This window comes from Erythrolamprus reginae, chromosome 3, assembly GCF_031021105.1.
Source record: "Erythrolamprus reginae isolate rEryReg1 chromosome 3, rEryReg1.hap1, whole genome shotgun sequence".
Taxonomy (NCBI): Eukaryota; Metazoa; Chordata; class Lepidosauria; order Squamata; family Dipsadidae; genus Erythrolamprus; species Erythrolamprus reginae.
The window spans coordinates 111217132-111238174 of record NC_091952.1 but is presented as its reverse complement, the minus strand read 5'-3'; the positions used below and the strand labels follow the sequence as shown (position 1 = coordinate 111238174).

Genomic DNA, 21043 nt, shown 5'->3' with positions numbered 1-21043 from the left:
TTTTCAGTTCATTTCTATTTTTCTTATGATCAGTAAGGTTCAATTTAGTATATCAAAACTTTTGGGGGGAAATTTCTTGGAGATTTGTAGCCTTAAAAAAATATAAACTGACACGAAATGCTCAAAAAATGGGGGGGGGGGCTTTTTGATCAAAATAAAAATATAAGCATCGATTTTTTTCAGTTCAATTTTCATATTATTATGTTCAGAAATGTTCAAACTAGTTTCCCAGTGAAAAAAGTTTTCAAAAAGACCAAATTTAAGTAGCCTCCCCCCCTCAAAAATAATTTTATGATGGTCAGCAATGTTAAATTGAGTAAATGAATGCCTAAGATATTAAAAATATTTCGGATTTGGAGCCTAAAAAAAATTTAAAGTGAAAATAGTTGCAAGCAGCCGGGGTGGGGGTGGGTGGGTGGGGGCTTATTTCTGATTTTAAAAAACCAATAAGCATCATTTTTTTCCAGTTCATTTATATTTTTCTTATGATCAGGAATGTTCAAACTAGTAATCCCACACCAAATTTAGTAAAATTGTACACATTTTGCAGGCTAAAGTATGTAAATTGAAAAAAGATTCACAAAAAAAGGGGGCGGGTGGGCTTTTATGAACAAAATAAACCAATAAGCATTATTTTTTATTTCAATTTCCATTTCATTGTGTGCAGAAATGTTCAACCTAGTTTCCAAGGGAAAGAAGTTTTCAAATTGACCAAACATAAGCACTTAAAATAAAGCATTTTTGGTGCGAGTCACACAGACTCGTAAACAGTACAAGTGTGACTTTTTTTGCCCAGCAAAAACTAAGCCACCCCACCCCACCCCACCCCCCAAAAAAATATAGAGAGAACCCCTGAAATGATTAAAAGTTGTGAAATTTCAAGTTTCAGAAATGCAGGGAAAATTTTTTACAGGGTCTCAAACTTCAATTTCATGTTGCACAGACTCGAACAGAACAGCAGGGTTAAAGGAGCCATGTCTTATGACCGTGCAGCAACTGTAAAAGTTAGCTGCATAATTCCAAGAAAATAACTCAGTTTCTTTAAAGCATTACAGAGTTTATGATAGTGATCTTTCATATTTCGGAGCATGTTTTTAGAATTTAGAGCAAAGCACTGCAGAGTCCTAATTAGTTTAAATAAAGACATTATTTTCATAGTCTCTGAATTATTAGAATTTTCTGTAGGCTCTTTTCACAACCTGAATAAAAATAAAAAAAATTCAATATGTGTTATATCATACACTTTACCTGTTTTAATTTTGATAATTTGTCTTAGCAGTTTGTTAAGAGTTGATACCTTTTAACATCCTAAACATTACTCAGAATGTTTTCTAAAATTCCATCAATAATACTATCGGTTTAATTATTTTGCTACATAAGGAATGGTTATGAATAAAATTGTGGTTGGATCTTATTTAGGTGAATATTTCCCTTGATGTGAATCAATTAAAAGCAGAAATTGCATTCTTAAAAAACATGCAAGTTAGAAAATTAAAAAGACCTGATGTGGAATGTGTTAACAGCATGGGATATGAAACCAGCATGTCTTATTCATATGAAAGCTATGGTGAAAATGTAAAACTGCTGATGGACTGGGTGAATGTTGTCTGTGGATTTTACAATATTAAGGTAAATAATTATTTCCTTTAACCATCTCACAAAATGCAGTTATGAGTATGGTAATTATTAAACTTAACCAAATATAATAAAAGTGAATTGAAATGTTGAAGGGAGTATATTTATGCTTTGATTATATATTTGTTATATGGATTATTACTGCTGTGAAAACAAAATATTTATGAGTTGATTATGATAATAATTTATTTGTAAAAGTATAGCATTTGCTACTGTTCTCTCTATTCTTGGTATACTTCATTGATGCTAAATGGCATGTGAATAGTTACTTGCTGGTTGTGGGGGGTGATTTAAAGCAACCTATGGCACATAAAAAAGTATAAATATAATGGCCTGTCAGTATGATTGGGCTTAACATATAAAATATAATACTACAGCGGTACCTCTACTTAAGAACTTGATTCGTTCTGTGACCAGCTTCTTAAGTAGAAAAGTTCTTAAGTAGAAGCAATTTTTCCCATAGGAATCAATGTAAAAGCAAATAATGCATGCAAACCCATTAGGAAAGAAATAAAAGCTCAGAATTTGGGTGGGAAGAGGAGGAGGACAGTCACTACTGAAGGAAGAAGGTGAGGTGAATTTTAAAAAATCCAAAACTTTTAAGGGTTAAAAAAAAAGAGGCAGTGAGAAGGAGCACGCGCCTCCCACACACTGCGCCAGACAGAGAAACCCAGGCGAGTGAGAGGGGAGAACCTCCAGCTCCTTTGACCAAAAGGTGGCTGCTGCTACCTGCTTCCTCTTCCTTCCCATGCTGAAGGGCTTCCCTCTCCTCTCGCTCGCTTTGTTGCTGGTGCCTTTCCTTCACTGTGGTGGCTCCTCGGTTTGGCTGAAACCGAGTTGATTCGGCTGGGGCAAAACGCCCCCCTTTGCCTTTCTGCGCCCAGACACTTTAGGAGGTAACCTCACACCGGGTGTATGGGAGGCAGCGCGAGGGAGTCACCACAGCGAAGTGGTTTATTCCCTTTTCAAGCGCCCAGAGAAAGGAAAATGCTTAATTCGCTCTGGACTGCCAAAGCCACCTTAAGCGCCACCGAAAGGCTCCTCTGGCAGCCCAGAAAAGCCTGAGATGGCCGGGATTAAATGGGGAATGGCAGGAAACTGGCCAGGACTTTGTGCCGCTCTCAAATTTCCTGGGAAATTTTTCCAGGCTTGGGTTGTTAAGTAGAAAATGGTTCTTAAGAAGAGGCAAAAAAAATCTTGAACACCCAATTCTTATCTAGAAAAGTTCTTAAGTGTTATTAAAAAATGTACTGTATTCCATATTGTTAGATTAAATAATTAGTCTGTACATTACTTAACCAAAGTAAGAGATTATGTGACACTGATTCTTTTTAAACACACTTAAATTTTCTACTAGTTGATCTGTTTGCTCTTAAGGTAAGTTAATTATTTAACTTGATCTAACAATTTTAGTAACTTTATAATATGGGCATATATTCTTCCGTTTTAGTTCTAACAAGTTGTTAAAAAACACAAGATAAATTGTGTGCTGAAATCTTTAAATAGATTTAGAAAGAGCTTAACTTGATGCTTCAATTTAGTTTAGCAACAGTGAAGAATGAGATATGTCTCAATGTGCCCTTTCTATCCCTACCCCTAAAAAGCACTGCATCATCTAGTTGTGGAATACTCTCTGAGTAATCTCTAGAGCAAGAATTTTCGAACCATTTAGCATTATGTTTTATTTTTAGAAAATCTTCCTAGCTATCATTTACTACACTACACACTTAACAACAAATTTTCTTTCTTAGTTAAAATTGAATAGACAATATTTGTAGAAGCAAAATGAATTTGCCCTTCCTTCCTCCTTCCCATCAGCTGACCTAGCCATCACCTTTCTGCCACAATTTACTATCTTGTTTCTTTCTCTCCTGCTTGTCTCCCAGTCCTAAACTGCCTGAAAAAAAAAATTAGGATAGTGTGTAAAAAAAGGTAGATTTCTATATCTTACTTTTTTAAAATAAGAGTTTTGTAAATATATATACAGTGATCCCTCGATTTGCGCGTTCTCGGTTAGCGCGAAACGCTGCAACGCGGTTTTTCAAAAAATATTAATTAAAAAAATAAAATATTAAAATAAAATATTAAAAAATAAAAAATAAGTCCACGCTAGTTCTCTCTCTCTTTCTCTCCCTGTTGCCGGCGTGGTATATGAGAGAGAAAGAGAGAGGCAGAGGTCGGGCGCATTACCGGGAGGTGGAGGCGGCGTGGGGACGCTGGGTGCCGGGGACACCGAGGAGGGGGCGCCGGCCGCTCAATCGGGCCGGCAGGGAACAGAATGGAGCCTTCCGCGGTGGGGCTGGTAAGGGGGGGAGCCGAGGGGGGAGCCGAGCCCAGCCCCGTGGCATTCGTTTTCCTCCCGCCCGCAGCCGACTGATCGTGGGCTCCTTTGCAACCTCGGAGAGCTTCCTGGTTTTCGTGAGCTTTCATGCCCTGGAAGCTCTCCGAGGTTGCGAAGGAGCCCACGATCAGTCTCGGCTGCGGGTGGGAGGAAGGCGAATCCCCTGTGGGCTCCGTTACATCTTCCGCTGCCAGCCAGGCCATGCTGGCGGCAGCGGAACAATCGCTGGCTGTCAACTTTTCTTTTTAAAACTGGGCAGGAGCTGACTTGCCTCCCCAGTGCTAAAAAGAAAAGTTGACAGCCAGCGCTGCGACTGACGGAATGCTGAGCCTCCCGTTTTCTCTCCCCCCCCCCCTCGCCCCTTCGCCTCCCTGTGTTCCTAGGAGAAGTGCTGGGGATTGAGGCAAGACAGACCTTCTGCTCCTCACCAGCACTTCTCCTAGGAACACAGGGGGGCGAAGGGGCGAGGGGGCGGAGAGAGAACGGGAAGCTCAGCATTCCGTCAGCCGCAGCGCTGGCTGTCAACTTTTCTTTTTAAAACTGGGCAGGAGCTGACTTGCCTCCCCAGTGCTAAAAAGAAAAGTTGACAGCCAGCGCTGCGACTGACGGAATGCTGAGCCTCCCGTTCTCCCCCCCCCACCTCGCCCCTTCCGGTTTCGGCGTTCGGCAACGGAGTCCGGCGCTGGGGCCATGCGGGGCCGCTCATCCAGGGGGGCGTGGACTGGCAAGTCGCCCTCCTTTCTCTTTATTTCTCTCTCTTATACCACACCGGTAACAGGGAGAGAAAGAGAGAGAGCGGAGGGCACCTTGCCGGTCCACGCCCCCCTAGATGAGCGGCTCCGCATGGCCCCAGCGCCGCCCAGGGGTTTCCCCTTTGCCTGGGCGGCGGGAAGACCAAGGGAAAGTTCCTTCAGCCGCCCAACACCTGATCCGCTCCGCAGCGCGGCAACGGGGAAACCCCATCTTCGGATCCTCGCTGCTTCGGCGCTGCGGAGCAGATCAGCTGTTGGGCGGCTGAAGGAACCTTCCCTTGGTCTTCCCCGCCGCCCACACGCAAACTCCACCATCTGCGCATGTGCGGCCATGAAAAAAATGGCGCACATGCGCAGATGGTGGTTTTTACTTCCGCATCCAGTATAACGCGGAAATCGGTTAGCGCGGGAGGTCTTGGAACGTAACCCCCGCGCTAATCGAGAGATCACTGTATTTGCAATATATATCTTCTGGAAATATATATCCAGAAGAATACGTCTCAAGGAAGTTATTTATCTCAGAATGACTATTTCAGAACTGTTTTAACATACATTTATTTATTTATATATTTATATTTTACAACCATCCCAGAGCTATCACTGTTTTTATGTTCCTTTATTTTAGGTAGAAAATTTCACAGTGTCCTTTTCAGATGGAAGAGTATTATGTTATTTGATTCATCATTATCACCCATGTTATGTGCCCTTGGACGCTGTATGTAAACACACTACTCAAACTGTAGAATGTACCAGAAGTGGCACTCTTGGGCTAAATTCCTCTTCTGAGTCTGATTCTTCTTTAAATCTCAAAATTGATCAAAGTGAGTTCATTAAAAAAATAGTGCTGGCTTCAAAGCAGTTTGAAATTATGAATTACCATTTCTGCTTTAATATATTCCACTTTTTATGTTTCTATTTATAAAGCTATAAGTACTTCCGTGCTTTATAAAGAACTCCTTGATAATGAAAAGAGAAATTTTCAACTGATCAATGCTGCCGTTTCTGATCTGGGAGGTATTCCAGCTATGATTCAGCATTCAGACATGTCTAATACAATACCTGATGAGAAGGTAATCAGTCAAGTCATTAAAATTCAGAGTTGTTTTATTTCCTCACAACATATAGTAAGATTCTGTTTGTATGTTCTTCCTTTTTAGGTAGTCATTATTTATGTGTCATTTCTGTGTTCAAGACTTATAAGTCTTTCTAAAGAGATTCGAGCAGCTCAGTTGATTCAATCTGCTTGGAGAAAATACAGATTGAAAATACTTGCTGAGGTATTCATTTGCTTTCTATTTCGCTCTCTATTGTCAATTCAGACTACTGCTATTGGACGGAAATATGATTGTTTGTATTATTTTTTTCAGACCAAGGAACAAAAATTTAATGCTGTAATTGTACTTCAAAAACATTGGAGAAGATATTTGGCTGTGCTGGAATTTCAGAAATTAAAAAAGGCAAAGCAAGAAGAAACTGCAAGAATAGCAATCCAGGTATAATTGACTTTATTATTATTATTATTATTATTATTATTATTATTATTATTATTATTATTATTATTTACATTTGTATGCCATTTGTAACCATTGGTATATAAATGGTTTTACATATAAAACCATTTGATCAAAACGAATCCCTTTCTTATTTAAGATAGTTAAGATTGTCATTCCTTAAGCCATTAAATTTTAAGTTCAAATAAATAAAGTTTTCACTAAAAAATCCTGAACAAACAAATGTATAACTTAGTTTTTTTCCCTTGTTATTCAGAGACGGCAAGAGGCTGTAATTGTCCTTCAAGCTTGGTACAGAATGAAGAGAGAGAGGCAGCGGTTTTTAAAAATGTCTGGAGCTGCATCTGTCATTCAAGCATACTATCATGCACATAGAGAACGGACCTTTCAGAGACAGAAGTTTTTGCAAATCAAAAGGGCAATTTTGCATTTACAAGCTAGCTATAGGGGCTTTAAAGTACGAAGAATGCTAAGACACCAACACATGGCTGCTACTAAAATCCAAGCTTTGTACAGGGCTTATGCTGCTAGAATGAAATATCAAAGTTTGATTCAAGCTTCCATTGTAATTCAGAAATGGTACAGGACTTCTAAAAGCGGATCCAAAATAAGAAAAAGATTTCAGAAGACAAAAGCAGCTGTGATTTCCTTACAGGCGGTTTTGCGTGGTTGGCAAGTGAGAAAATGGCTTCAGAAGCAGCATGCTGCAGCAATTACTATTCAATCTGCCTACAGAAAGTATAAAGCTATGAAAAAGTTCAGGATAATGAGGCATTCCGCTATTACTATACAGCAGCATTATCGGGCTCACATGTCAAGTAAAAAACAGCAACAGGAATATATTGTTCTTTACAATAGCATTGTATTATTCCAGGCAACTTGGAGAGGAACAATTGTGAGAAGGCAAATAGAAAGGCAGCATCAGGCTGCAGTGACTATTCAGTCCTATTATAGGATGCATGTAAATCAAGCTAAGTTTAAACATTTCAGGAAAGCTGCAGTTACAATTCAGAGATGGTATCGTGCTGTTATTCAAGCCCGTAACTCACGACAAAAATATCTTACTTTAAAGGAAACAACTCTTAAAATGCAGGCAATTTACCGAGGTTTGAGAGAAAGGCGAAAAATCCAACGCATGAACCAAGCAGCTATTTGTATACAAGCCATGTTTAAAATGCATCAATGTAATGTTCAATATAGGACTCTGAAAAAGTCAGCTATTATAATTCAAACACGATGCAGAGCTTTCTGCAGAGGACAAGAAGATCGGAAAAAATACCTGGCACTTAGAAAGTCATCTCTCATCCTACAAGCAGCTTACAGAGGTATGAAAATTAGACAGGAATTGAGAAGTAGTCACCAGTGCATAATAGTTATTCAGTCATATTATCGAATGTACAGAGAACGGAAAGCTTATTTAAAGCTAGTTGCAGCAATAAAAGTGATTCAGCGATGGTATCGTGCTTCCAGAGATACAAATGCTCAGATGTATGAATACAAAATGATGAAGATTTCTGCTCTCAAAATCCAGGCAGCTTTCCGAGGTATGAAAACTAGAGTCCTTTTGAAAAAGATGCACATGGCTGCCATCATCATTCAAAGAAATTTTAAAGCTTTTCTTCAGAGGCGTACATTTATTTTTCTTAAATCAGCTGCTGTGACAATTCAGAGAAGGTATCGAGCAACAGTACTCTCAAAACAGCAACGTGAGAAGTTCCTTAATTTGCGTAGGGCAGTGATTATAATACAATCTGCCATCAGAGGCCTGCTTGTTAGGAGACACGTAAAGCAAATGCATCTGGCTGCTGCAGTTATCCAAGCAACTTTTGGAATGCACATAGCCTATACTCAGTACAGAAGAATGAAATCTGCTTGTGTTGTAATACAGCAACATTATAGAGCATATCAAGCAGCTAAGCAGACCAGAGAGTTGTACTTGAAACAGCAACGGTCTGCTCTAATTCTCCAGGCAGCTTACAGAGGAATGAAAGTTAGGCATATGTTAAAGAAAAAACATGAAGCTGCGGTAGTAATACAAAGTAACTATAGAAAACACAGGCAATGGAAATCCTACAAAAATATTCAGTGGGCAGCCAGACTCATCCAGGTCAGAGTCAGAGCCAACCAAGCGAGCAAAATGGCAGTCCAGCAATATTCTTCCATTAGGAAAGCTACCATCTGCATCCAGAAAGCCTTTCGTAGGATGAAGGCAAGGAACCAAAGAAGACAGGAAGCTGCTCTCTTGCTTCAGCAGAGTTTTAAAAGGCAGAGAGCACGTAAGAATGACCTTGCCTTAAAAGCCGCTGCTATATCTCTTCAGAGAAGGTATCGAGCAACAGTACTCTCAAAACAGCAACGTGAGAACTTCCTTAATTTGCGTAGGGCAGTGATTATAATACAATCTGCCATCAGAGGCCTGCTTGTTAGAAGACACGTAAAGCAAATGCATCTGGCTGCTGCAGTTATCCAAGCAACCTTTCGAATGCACATAACCTACACTCAGTACAGAACAATGAAATCTGCTTGTGTTGTAATACAGCAACATTATAGAGCATATCAAGCAGCTAAGCAGACCAGAGAGTTGTACTTGAAACAGCAACGGTCTGCTCTAATTCTCCAGGCAGCTTACAGAGGAATGAAAGTTAGGCATATGTTAAAGAAAAAACATGAAGCTGCGGTAGTAATACAAAGTAACTATAGAAAACATAGGCAATGGAAATCCTACAAAAATATTCAGTGGGCAGCCAGACTCATCCAGGTCAGAGTCAGAGCCAACCAAGCGAGCAAAATGGCAGTCCAGCAATATTCTTCCATTAGGAAAGCTACCATCTGCATCCAGAAAGCTTTTCGCAGGATGAAGGCAAGGAACCAAAGAAGACAGGTAGCTGCTATCTTGCTTCAGCGGAGTTTTAAAAGACAGAGAGCACGTAAAAATTACCTTGCCTTAAAAGCAGCTGCTAACTTTCTTCAGAGAAAATATCGAGCAACAGTACTCTCAAAACAACAACATGAGAAGTTCCTTAATTTGCGTAGGGCAGTGATTATAATACAATCTGGTATAAGAGGCCTGCTTGTTAGGAGACACGTAAAGCAAATGCATCTGGCTGCTGCAGTTATCCAAGCAACCTTTCGAATGCGCATAACCTACACTCAGTACAGAACAATGAAATCTGCTTGTGTTGTAATACAGCACCATTATAGAGCATACCAAGCAGCTAAGCAAACCAAAGAGTTGTACTTAAAACAGCAACACTCTGCTCTAATTCTCCAGGCAGCTTACAGAGGAATGAAAGTTAGGCATATGTTAAAGAAAAAACACGAGGCTGCAGTAGTAATACAAAGTAACTATAGAAAACACAGACAATGGAAATCCTACAAAAATATTCAGTGGGCAGCCAGACTCATCCAGGTCAGAGTCAGAGCCAACCAAGCGAGCAAAATGGCAGTCCAGCAATATTCTTCCATTAAGAAAGCTACCATCTGCATCCAGAAAGCTTTTCGCAGGATGAAGGCAAGAAACCAAAGAAGGCAAGAAGCTGCTATCTTACTTCAGCGGAGTTTTAAAAGGCAGAGAGAACGTAAAAATTACCTTGCCTTAAAAGCGGCTGCTAACTTTCTTCAGAGGAAATATCGAGCAACAGTACTCTCAAAACAACAACATGGGAACTTTCTTAATTTGCGTAGGGCTGTGATTATAATACAATCTGGTATAAGAGGCCTGCTTGTTAGGAGACATGTAAAGCAAATGCATCTGGCTGCTGCAGTTATCCAAGCAACCTTTCGAATGCACATAACCTACACTCAGTACAGAACAATGAAATCTGCTTGTGTTGTAATACAGCAACATTATAGAGCATATCAAGCAGCTAAGCAAACCAAAGAGTTGTACTTGAAACAGAATCGGTCTGCTCTAATTCTCCAGGCAGCTTACAGAGGAATGAAAGTTAGGAATATGTTAAAGAAAAAACATGAAGCTGCAGTAGTCATACAAAGTAACTATAGAAAACATAGGCAATGGAAATCCTACAAAAGTATTCAGTGGGCAGTCAGACTCATCCAGGTCAGAGTCAGAGCCAACCAAGCGAGCAAAATGGCAGTCCAGCAATATTCTTCCATTCGGAAAGCTACCATCTGCATCCAGAAAGCTTTTCGCAGGATGAAGGCAAGAAACCAAAGTAGACAGGAAGCTGCTCTCTTGCTTCAGCGGAGTTTTAAAAGGCAGCGAGCCATTGAAGCCAAAGAACAATACCAGAAATATTGGAAAGCTGCAGTTTTAATACAACAACATTACCGATCTTACATGACTATGAAACATCACTCAACAGTTTATTTGCAAACATGTAAGAGAATAATTATTTTGCAAGCTACAGTGAGGGGTTTCATTGAACGACAGAGGTTTTCCAGAGTGAAAAGAAGCACAATAAAAATACAGGTATTTTTAAAATTCAGTTTTCTCCAGCATTATTTGTTTCCAGTGACAATAGAATAAGCTTGAATAAATAGCAATAGCACAGGCTTAAATACCGCTTCACAGTGCTTTACATCCATCTCTGAGTTGTTTACCGCGTCCGCATATTGCCCCCAACAATCTGGGTCCACATTTTACCTACCTCCAAAGGATGGATGGCTGAGTCACCCTTGAGCCTGTGAGATTCGAACTGCCAAACTTCTGGCAGCTGGTGATCAGCAGAATTAACCTGCAGTATTGCATTCTAACCACTGTGCCACCGCGGTTCTTATAAATATCCTTTGATACAATTTAACTACAAATTAAAAGCAAAATTATCTAAGTCCAGTACATTTAAGATATGGAATATCCTTTTATAGCTGTCCCTCACTTATTCCAGGCTGCTGCTTTCATAATTTTATATTATGAAGTTAAAGTTTCATTTATATTCCTTTAAAACAGAGATGGTTTCGAGGAAACTGGCAGAGGAGGAAATATCTGCAATATCGTAGGAACATTATTATAATACAAAGAATGGTGAGAAGATGGATTAGTCACAGAAATACAAATACAGGTGGAATTCCAAAAGACATAACCCCCCAAAATGTTAACACTGGAGTAATTAAATTTCAGGTAAATAAATTTTCAGAAAAATGATACTGTTTAGGAATGTGCATAAAAGACAAATTTGGTTCCAAACCCAAATATTTTCTTTTGGAGTTTGTTTTTTCTTGGACATGCAGTGATCCAGATAAAAGAAATTGGAGCAGCTTATAATGAAGTTTCTATTGTTCATAACTTAATTATGAATAAGAGGGCTGTTCTGACCTATATTTTATCAAACCCAGCAGGGTATTTGGGAGGGAGGTTCCCCTCTGAAGTGTATTTCCCCAGGTTTCAGATATGGCAACTGAAACTTAAAATATTGTCATCTTGTTGGACTTCAGAAGTGTACCATTTCTATAATAGCTCATTTCTTCTTAGTGTTAGGGTTCCGACCGATGCCCTGATAAAAGTAGGAGCTTCAAGCCAATTTTGAATGAAAATCCAGTTATTTATTAGTACCATATGAGCATGGACCTAGTAAAACCAGTCTGACCCCACTTAGTTTGTGCCTTGCCTCTGATCCTCTTTCCCCCTCCTCCCAAGGTGTATCATCAGTCACATTCCCCAACAAAGCAATGTCACAGGTCATAGAAGTCACTCTAAGAGTTCCTGGTTTCTGTGGAAATAGCCTTTGGCTGATTAGGATGCGCATTGTTTTGACTGAGATGCAAATTCCTCAATGCAGCTGCAAGGCTCGATTCCCCATGCCTATGAGAACTGGGGAGCAAGTTAGGAAAGCTTGGCGAGTTGACACTGAGGTCTAACAGTCTTCTACCCTTCTGTTCACCCAGAGAATACTTAAAACTTGGCTCTTCCCACAGACAATGGAAAAGGAAAGCCCAGGTTGAGATGAGAATATCTGAAAATGGGGCTGGGGCATAGGGTTTTTCTGTTTTTATTGTTTTTGTTGTTTTTTATAATTGTTTATATTGCTTTATTGTTTATAAGCTATTGTAAGTTTTAAGGTGGGCAGCTAAATGAATATTATAAAAGAATGAAAAATAGTCAAATGATTTAAACATTCTGTTCAGATCAACTGACTGAAAACTACAAACATGGAAACAATGATTTTTCTCTAGGATATTCTGTGAACTAGATCTAACATCTTGCATATTGCTCAATGGTTATCTGGAAATGTTTTATGAATAGCTTATTCTCTAAAACTCTCCATTAAGAGAGAGAGAGAGAGAAAGAATTGCCTGGAAAAAATAACGGAATTTATTTTTAAATAATAAAAGCTATATTCTAGGAAGTTTCTGCCTCATCTTTTATTCCTTAAACATGTTACTTTTCCCTTCTTCCTTTATAAGGCATTGTGGAGAGGATATTCATGGAGAAAGAAGACTGATACTCCAGAAACCAGATCTCTGCGAGACAGTTTGATCATTGCCAATAAAGAAAGCAAAGAAGAGAATAAGCTGTATAATAGAACTGCAGTTGCCATTGATAATCTTCTTAAATATAAACATTTTTCTTATATTCTGGTAGCTTTGAAGGATCTGGGTTAGTAATTTGATTTGTAAATATCAGTATACAAACAATCTTCTATCTACAAAGTGAAAAACAGGCAAAACTTAACTAAAAAATAATTATTTTTATGAACATTACTTAGACTTTAGAAGCATTGGTGTCTCAAAGAAAATTAGAACGAGAGACACCACTGAGTTGCTCCCATAATCAGTTGTTATACATGGTGCAGTTTGATTCATATGTATGGAAGGGAGGGAATATGATGTCTTGATAACTTATCTTGCCTTATTGATAGTTTTCTAATTATCCCCCACATGTAAGTCTGAATTTGTGCAGTTGAGTCCTCACAGGCTATAGAAATCTGGAATTTAAATAATTGTATGACTAGCAATGTAGATTATAGTAACTCTAAATTCTAAATAATGTTGCGTTTTAATTTTGTGAGCGCAGAGCATAAGCTGCAATAAATAGAATATTATAGCACTAGACTAAGAATTGACACTTGCAATCAGTTCTGATGTATCAGTTGTATGATGAATACATTGGTCATGAATTTATATTTCTTTCTACAATAAATGTAGGTATTAGTCTGAAAAGATGTTAATATTTTTCCTGTTTTTTCTTGTCAGAGATTGTTACAAGATTGTCTCCTGTATGCTGTGAAAATATGGCCCAAAGTAAAGCAGTCTGCACTATTTTTACTTTGATACGGAGCTGCAATAGAAGTGTCCCTAGTATGGATGTTATTAAATATTCTGTCCAAGTCTTGCTTAATTTATCAAAGGTATTAATTTATTTCATGTTTGTGGAAATTAAACTTTTTATTTTTGGTAAATTGGTATTATCAATTTTACATCTGTTATTATTTTTTTCATTTATAATAAGTACCAGAATTTAAATGTCAGGTTATATTGCAAATGAGAGTTACATTCATTTACACTATATTGATTAGCATTTTACACATAATATGCTATTCAAACTGCAAAAAAAATTACTCATTATTCTTGGAGCTTGTATCAGTCTGCCAAATAGTCAAAAAGTATTTGAAGAAAACACTTCATTACAAAAAAATTAGGGAAAGTATATTTTAAATTAAATACTAAGCATGTTACTTAGTCCCACATCGTTACTGGACCTGCTTATCAAATAATTTATGAAAATGTACTTTTAGTGGGTTTTGGTTGAATTTAGTATTATGTTTGAAAAAAGAAATACATTTGCAGATGATGAAAAAGTACCACCTAAAAGCACTGTTTCAATTTCCTATACTGTCAGGATATGGTTTGGAAAAACTTCTGAGCGAGGTTAAGAAAAGAAAGCCCTGTTTAAACATTAGAAAATAAATTGAATTTTATTAGGCAATAAAAAAATATTAAGGTTAATTTTCAAAACATTTAAGTAGTAAGATACTTAACCCCTCCCCCACCACTAGGACATTATTTTTGCTAGTAAAAGAAGACACCTGCCCCTCAATTCATAAGAATATATATTTTAGTTATTGTCCTGCCTAAGTAGAATCTGGAATTTTAAATATTTGCTAGAATAAAGTTAGTTGATTCTGCTTATATTGTTTACACTTTAACAAATCAAAAAGAATGAGTTTACTTGTGCCTATATATTGATGCTGTAAATCATTGACATTTATTTGTCATAAAGCCCTACATGGCTTAGGGCCAGACTACTTATGGCACTGTCTTCTGCAACATACCTCCCAGCAACCGATTAGGGTCCACCGGGTTGGTCTTCTCTGGGTCCCATCGACTAGACAGTGTTGGCTGGTGGGGCCATATGGGAGGGCCTTCTCTGTGGCAGCTCCGGCTCTCTGGAACCAACTGCCCCCGGAAATCTGTACTGCCCCTACCCTTCTAGCCTTCCAGAAAGCCATGAAGACCTGGCTTTGCCGGCAGGCCTGGGGTCATTGAACAATACCATCTAGCTTCTGCCAAGAAGGAAGAATGTTTTATTTTAGGGTTTTAATTGTTTTTAATTGTTGTACCCTTCCTAGAGTCTGGAAGGAGTTGGGCGGCTTAGAAATCTAATAAATAAAATGAATGAAATGAAAGTTTACAGTTTCCATAATGATTTTACAAATGATGAACAATCCTAGGATTTTTTTGAGAATTAACTTACAACTCTTCTCATCTGTTTAGTATGAAAAGACTGCTGATGCTGTTTATTCAGTGAAAAATTCAGTGGAAACACTGTTGGATTTACTTCAGATGTATCGGGAAAAATCTGGGGACAAAACTTCAAAAAAAACTGGAAGCATTTTTACCAAGACATGCTGCTTATTTGCTCATCTCTCAAAGGACTCGAGAAGAGCTTCTGTAAGTTTTCTTTGTTAACTTTTTGTGTCTTCGTTCTGTAAGAATTGCCAAAGTATATATTCAAATATAAACATTCAAAAATTGGAATGTAAATTCTTTTTCCTTGTTTGGCCCTGCATGCCAAAAAATTGCTAGAATTAGCCTTCAGGTTCAGATGCAGAAACTAGTACTTAAGAGCAATTGCTGGAGATTTTTAAAAAACAGACATTCTAAAATGAAGTATTTTAGAACTGAATAGTGAACAAATGTTCCTACTCGTTCTTTCTCACAGTGAAATTGGTTGTTTTAAACTAAAATGTATTTTCTGAGTGGGCAAAATAACAAGTTGTTGTTATTATTTCACAGATATCTGGCCAATTAATACTTGCTTATATATAATGGTTTTATATAGGATGCCGCTGATGCATGGTATGATTGAATTGGTTGAGTGATTAAAATATTAAATTTTTAGCTGTAGTTTTTAAATGTACTAGATTTGTCCTGTATGCTTTGCCCTGTATGCTTTGTTTTTTATATTGTACCTTGTGAGCCGCCCCAAGATTTCAGAGAAGGCGGCATACAAATCTTAATAATAATAATAATAATAATAATAATAATAATAATAATAATAATTTAGCAACCACAATTGGGGCTGACATCTTGGTTGCTAAACAAAGCAGTTGCTAAGTGAAAACATGACACTGCTTCAGCTTTCCTTTGCTTTCAAACATTTGAAGTTTGTAAATGTGAGGGCTGGTTGCAAAGCTCTTTTTTCATAATTTCTTTGACTATAACTTTTCAGGCACTAAATGAAGCAATCACTAAATTAGGACTACCATAAAAGCAAATCCTAGATATTAGATTCTAACAATGAGATTTGCTTTTCTGAGCTATGCTGACAAATTTTAGATATGCTGATGGAGATAGGAAGTTGCTTCTATTACAATTCACTACAGCCAACTCCCTATGGCTAACTTGTCACCACTCACATCGCTGCAAGGCAGCTTGCTACAGCCATTCACCACAGGACAACAAAGGTGTGCGACAAGAGTTACAAGTTAATATCAAAGAAATGATGGAGTAGAATCATTGGGATGCAAAAGGAAGGACAGAATGAAATGTGAATGGCAAAAATTAAAATATTTTTAGTTATTTTAAATAATTAAATAGAATTGTTAACTTGTCCTGCAGCAAGTTGGCCCACGGCACGTTGGCTGTGGCAAGTTAGGAACGGCAAGTTGGCTGTGGTGAGTTGTCCCATTTCCTCTTTGGGGAATATAGTTGAATACAGACAATTTCTACTCAACTTTGCCTTATAGATTATAAATCAGGTTGACTGGATCCCACAACATTTAACAGCCTTTAAAAGTTAAAATCAGTTCAAACTATTCACAATTGGTAGACCACACTACTTTATGGCATATGCTTTTTAAAAAATTACTAGCTCTTCTTATTCTATTCAATTCTGTGTTTTAACAAAATATGTCTTATTTTAAATGTTTGAATTTGCCCTATTCTGTAGAGTGACTCCTGAATTTTGTGTAATATAGTCTGAGATTTAAAAGAAGTACTTGAGGCATACTGAGATTATAGAAAGAACATTAAATTGGTCCAATTGAAAATTTGAAAGGATTTTCAAAGATGTACAGTTGTGAGGTTTCATTGAACAAATACTATATTTTAACAATTGTGCCTTATCTTTTAGGAGATTCAAAACAATCATAAAACAGTTGCTAGACTTCGGAGATTGTTTAAAGTTACAGCCCGTAAACATCAAATGGATGTCCAAAGAATGCGTGCCAAACAGAGTTCCATTCCTGTAAAAACAAAAATAGTTTCAAGGTAAGTCTAGGTTATTGTAACTTTAAATTTTCTGTTTCAAATCATACCTTTATTTTTATGGAATTTTTTTTCATCCTGTAGGCAGAGGCCGGATTGGGATTTAAGGAAAGATAATATAAGAGAGATTGTTGATCCATTGCAAGCCATCGAGATGGTTGTGAACACACTTGGAATTTCCTATGATTAAGACATGAAAGGGGTTATAATTATGACATTTTCAGAAAGAAATGGACTGGATTTTTTGCATCTATGTACATATGCATTTGTTTTATAAATATTTTTTATTTGTGTTTGTACTCACTTGTCAATTAAACTAACTTCTTATTGATATCTCAACTATTACTTTTATATAATTTAGAGATAAAAGTGCATACTGTATACAATATAATAAGATTTATTTTATACAATAAAACAGAAAAAATAAGGTTGTTAATGTGAAGTGTTTTTCTTGTGCTTTAGAGAGAAACAGTTTAATAGCATAAAATGAGTAGGTAAAATTTGTTTAAGTTGAGGGTTTCTTTGGAAAATTGCATTCTAAGGAACAGAGCAGGATTATTGAAAGATAACATCAGAAAAAATTAATTAAAGCTCTGATAGGATTATTTCCCAAAAAATATTGAATATTTTTTTCCTTGCAACATATTAAAAATAATATTTTTTTACATTTTGTTTTTAATAACATTATTTTCTGCCTTACAAATGGAAAGTAGATTTTCTTATCCATAGAATTCCTAGTTTTGCTTTATCACTATGAACCCTAAGTTTCCTATTCGTTACTTCATCATAAATTATTTCACAAGATATGACTACGTGGAAACATCAAAATTATGAGGAAGGAAAAAACCGATCAGTAACTCCAAGGTTTTGAATTCATATTCAGTTCATCCCACACTCTTACAAGTTTTATTATCATCTGTATTATCAATATATCCTTATAATATATAAATATTATCTGTATATCCTTCCACTGAAATATTTGAGCCTACATATGCCTCTTTCACTTGACCCATACAATTTGTCTTTGGAGTTTAAGTAAAACACTTTAGCCATAATTTAGAAACAACATTTGTTATGGCTTTTTAATTGTATCAGTTGCTTTAATTTTTACTGTTTTTAACAAACACACAAACACATTCTCTCTCTCCCTCGCCCCTCCCTCCCTCCTTTATATCTATTCAGGCATATCAGGCTGTTTATATAAAGGGATTATCTCACATAAACAGCCTGGTAAGTGTCGATATCTATCTATCTATCTATCTATCTATCTATCTATCTATCTATCTATCTATCTATCTATCTATCTATCTATCTATCTATCTATCTATCTTTCTACACACACACATTGTGGGCAAACAAAGCACAACAGAGCGCAAAGCCAAAGACAACAGCCTGAAGATGATGAGTGGGACCTCGTCAAAACATCACCAGGAGTCTATCAACCTTACATGGGAAAAGACCCAAATATGCCTAGACCTACACACACACATATGCTAGCCTATTGTGTTACTCAGATGAGAGAAAACACAGCAAACACATTTTACTATAAGGCTTCATTCTTATACACAGAAATTGGTAGAATTATTTTCTAAATAATTTGACTTCGAATAAGCTTTTGATTTACCTCCAAATCACAGAAGATTTAAAAGTAATTCCTACATGTTTAACCCTGGTACCCTCCTCGCATTTACTATACACTTGTTACCCTCTGAGTCCTTTTAGACCCGGAGTATAAAAAGGTTGGTTCTAGCTACCGGAATGGTCTTTTTGAATATTTTTTTCACTACTATACTAATTTGAACATTTCTGAACACAATGAAATGAAAATTGAAATGAAACAATTTATGCTTATTTGTTTATTTTGCTCAGAAAAGGACCTCTTCCCCACCGGCTGTGTGCACTTTTTTCAATTTATAGATAGAATAGCCTGCCAAATCAGATTTTTTTTTGACCATATTTGGCATTAGCATACTAATTTGAACATTTCTGAACATAATGAAATGGAAAAAAAATTATGTTCTGAACACTTGGAGTCCTCCGGGCTTCATATGTGACCAGGAGTAAAAAATGTTTCTAGCTACTGGAATGGGGTTTTTTTAAATACTATTTTCACTAGTATACTAATTTGAACATTTCTGAACACAATGAAATGAAAATTAAAGTGAAAAAACTAATGCTTATTTGTTTATTTTGCTCATCAAAGCCCGCCTGTTTTTGTGAAATTTTGTTCATTTTCATCTTGATTAAGCTGCAAAATCTGACTCTTTTGACCATCTTTGGTATTGGGAAACTAATTTGAAAACACAATGATATGAAAATTGAAGTGAAAAAATTAATGCTTATTCGTTTATTTTGCTCATAAAAGCTCTTCCCCCCCCATTTTTGTGCAATTTTGTTCATTTTTATCTCGATCAGCCTGCAAAATCAGATTTTTTTTTCACCATCTTTGACATTGGCATACTAATTTGAACATTCTGAACATAATGAAATGAAAATTGAAATGAGAAAAAATGATGTTTGCAAAGATTATACACTTGTGCTCTTCCGGGTCCTTTTAGACCTGAACTGTAAAAAGGTTGGTTCTAGGTACTGGAATGGTTTTTTTTAATACTTTTTTGAACCAGTACACTAATTTGAACATCCCTGATAAAAAAAAAATGAAATGAAAAAAAAAAAGGATTTTGCAGGTTAATCTATCTATAAATTGAAATAATTGCACATAGCCGGGGGGGGCAGGCTTTTCTCAGCAAAATAAACAAATAAGCATTACTTTTTTAATTTCAATTTTCATTTCATTATGTTCAGAAATGTTCAAATTAGTACACTAGCAAGAAAAGTATTCAAAAAAACCATTCCAGTAGCTAGAACCAACCTTTTTTACTCTGGGTCACATATGGCCCGGAGGATTACAAGTGTTCAAAACATTTTTTTTTCATTTCATTATGTTCAGAAATGTTCAAATTAGTTGCCAATGCCAAAGATGGTCAAAATTTTTGATTTGGCAGGCTATTCTATCTATAAATTGAAAAAAGTGCACACAGATGGGGGGAGGCTCTTTTCTGAGCAAAATAAACGAATAAGCATCAATTTTTACATTTCAATTTTCATATTGTGTTCAGAAATGTTCAAATTAGTATTTCAATGCCAAAGATGGTAAAAAAGTAAGATTTTGCAGCCTAATCTAGATGAAAATGAACAAAATTTCACAAAAATGGATGAGGCGGGCTTTTCTGAGCAAAATAAACAAATAAGCATTACTTTTTTCATTTCAATTTTCATATCATTGTGTTCAGAAATGTTCGAATTAGTATACTAGTGAAAAAAGTATTCAAAAAGACCATTCCAGTAGCTAGAACCAACCCTTTTATACTCTGGGTCTAAAAGGTCCCGGAGGATAACTGATACCTTTTTTTGCCCAGCAAAAACTATACACCCCCTTCCAAAAAACCCACCACCTTTAGAAAGAATCCCTCAAATGAGAAAAAGTCATAGAATTTCAAGTTTCAGATATGCAGGGAAAAATTTTTACAGGGTCTCAAACTTCATTTCGAGTCCTTTTAGACCCGAGGAGAATACCAGGGTTAAATGCCTTGGCCAGTTTGGTGGTAATGTTATTGTCTATCAATGAGTATGGCTAGCAAGACCTTTAGTAAAAACCTTATTTTTTAAATAGTCAATTGCAAAGCTTACTTTGAATAAAGTGCATCAGCCTAAAGATTTGACCTATATTCCTGGAGGAGGCTAGAATAGTTTACAATAGAAGAATAAAAACAATAAGACTATTGCAATAAAATCAACACTTAATAATGGATACAAAAAATAATGCAAATTTCATTTTAATAGAAGCAAAATTATGTTTAAAAGTTATGCTTATTTGCCATTGTCTTGACATGATTTTACTTTTATATGTAAATGAGGAGGAAGCAGCCAACATCCCTTCAGAAGAATTATATTTATTTATTTAATTAATTTGACTTATATGCTGCCCAATCCGGAGGACTCAGGGCGGCTTACAACATAAAAATACAAGTACAATAAAAAAAGAACTCAAATATCAAATTGAACAGCAAAACCAGATTAAAACCCATAATAAACTAAATAATCAGCATACATACATAACATTCCTACAATTTGGT

At 36.6% G+C, this 21043-nt stretch overlaps 1 protein-coding gene across 2 annotated transcripts in view; it reads left to right on the top strand.

Moving 5' to 3' along the window:
• The window catches only part of LOC139164361 (abnormal spindle-like microcephaly-associated protein homolog), a 43516-nt gene extending 26276 nt beyond the window's left edge, over nt 1-17240 (top strand). For both annotated transcript variants that reach the window (XM_070746379.1, XM_070746380.1), the window contains exons 13-24: nt 1420-1629; nt 5354-5549; nt 5653-5798; nt 5886-6005; nt 6096-6221; nt 6496-10671; nt 11149-11319; nt 12603-12795; nt 13392-13546; nt 14913-15089; nt 16774-16910; nt 16992-17240. In XM_070746379.1, the coding sequence (XP_070602480.1) occupies nt 1420-1629; nt 5354-5549; nt 5653-5798; nt 5886-6005; nt 6096-6221; nt 6496-10671; nt 11149-11319; nt 12603-12795; nt 13392-13546; nt 14913-15089; nt 16774-16910; nt 16992-17097 (5913 nt within the window). In that variant the 3' untranslated portion in view covers nt 17098-17240. The remainder of the gene's footprint in view (nt 1-1419; nt 1630-5353; nt 5550-5652; nt 5799-5885; nt 6006-6095; nt 6222-6495; nt 10672-11148; nt 11320-12602; nt 12796-13391; nt 13547-14912; nt 15090-16773; nt 16911-16991) is intronic.
• Nucleotides 17241-21043: the final 3803 nt, after the last annotated feature.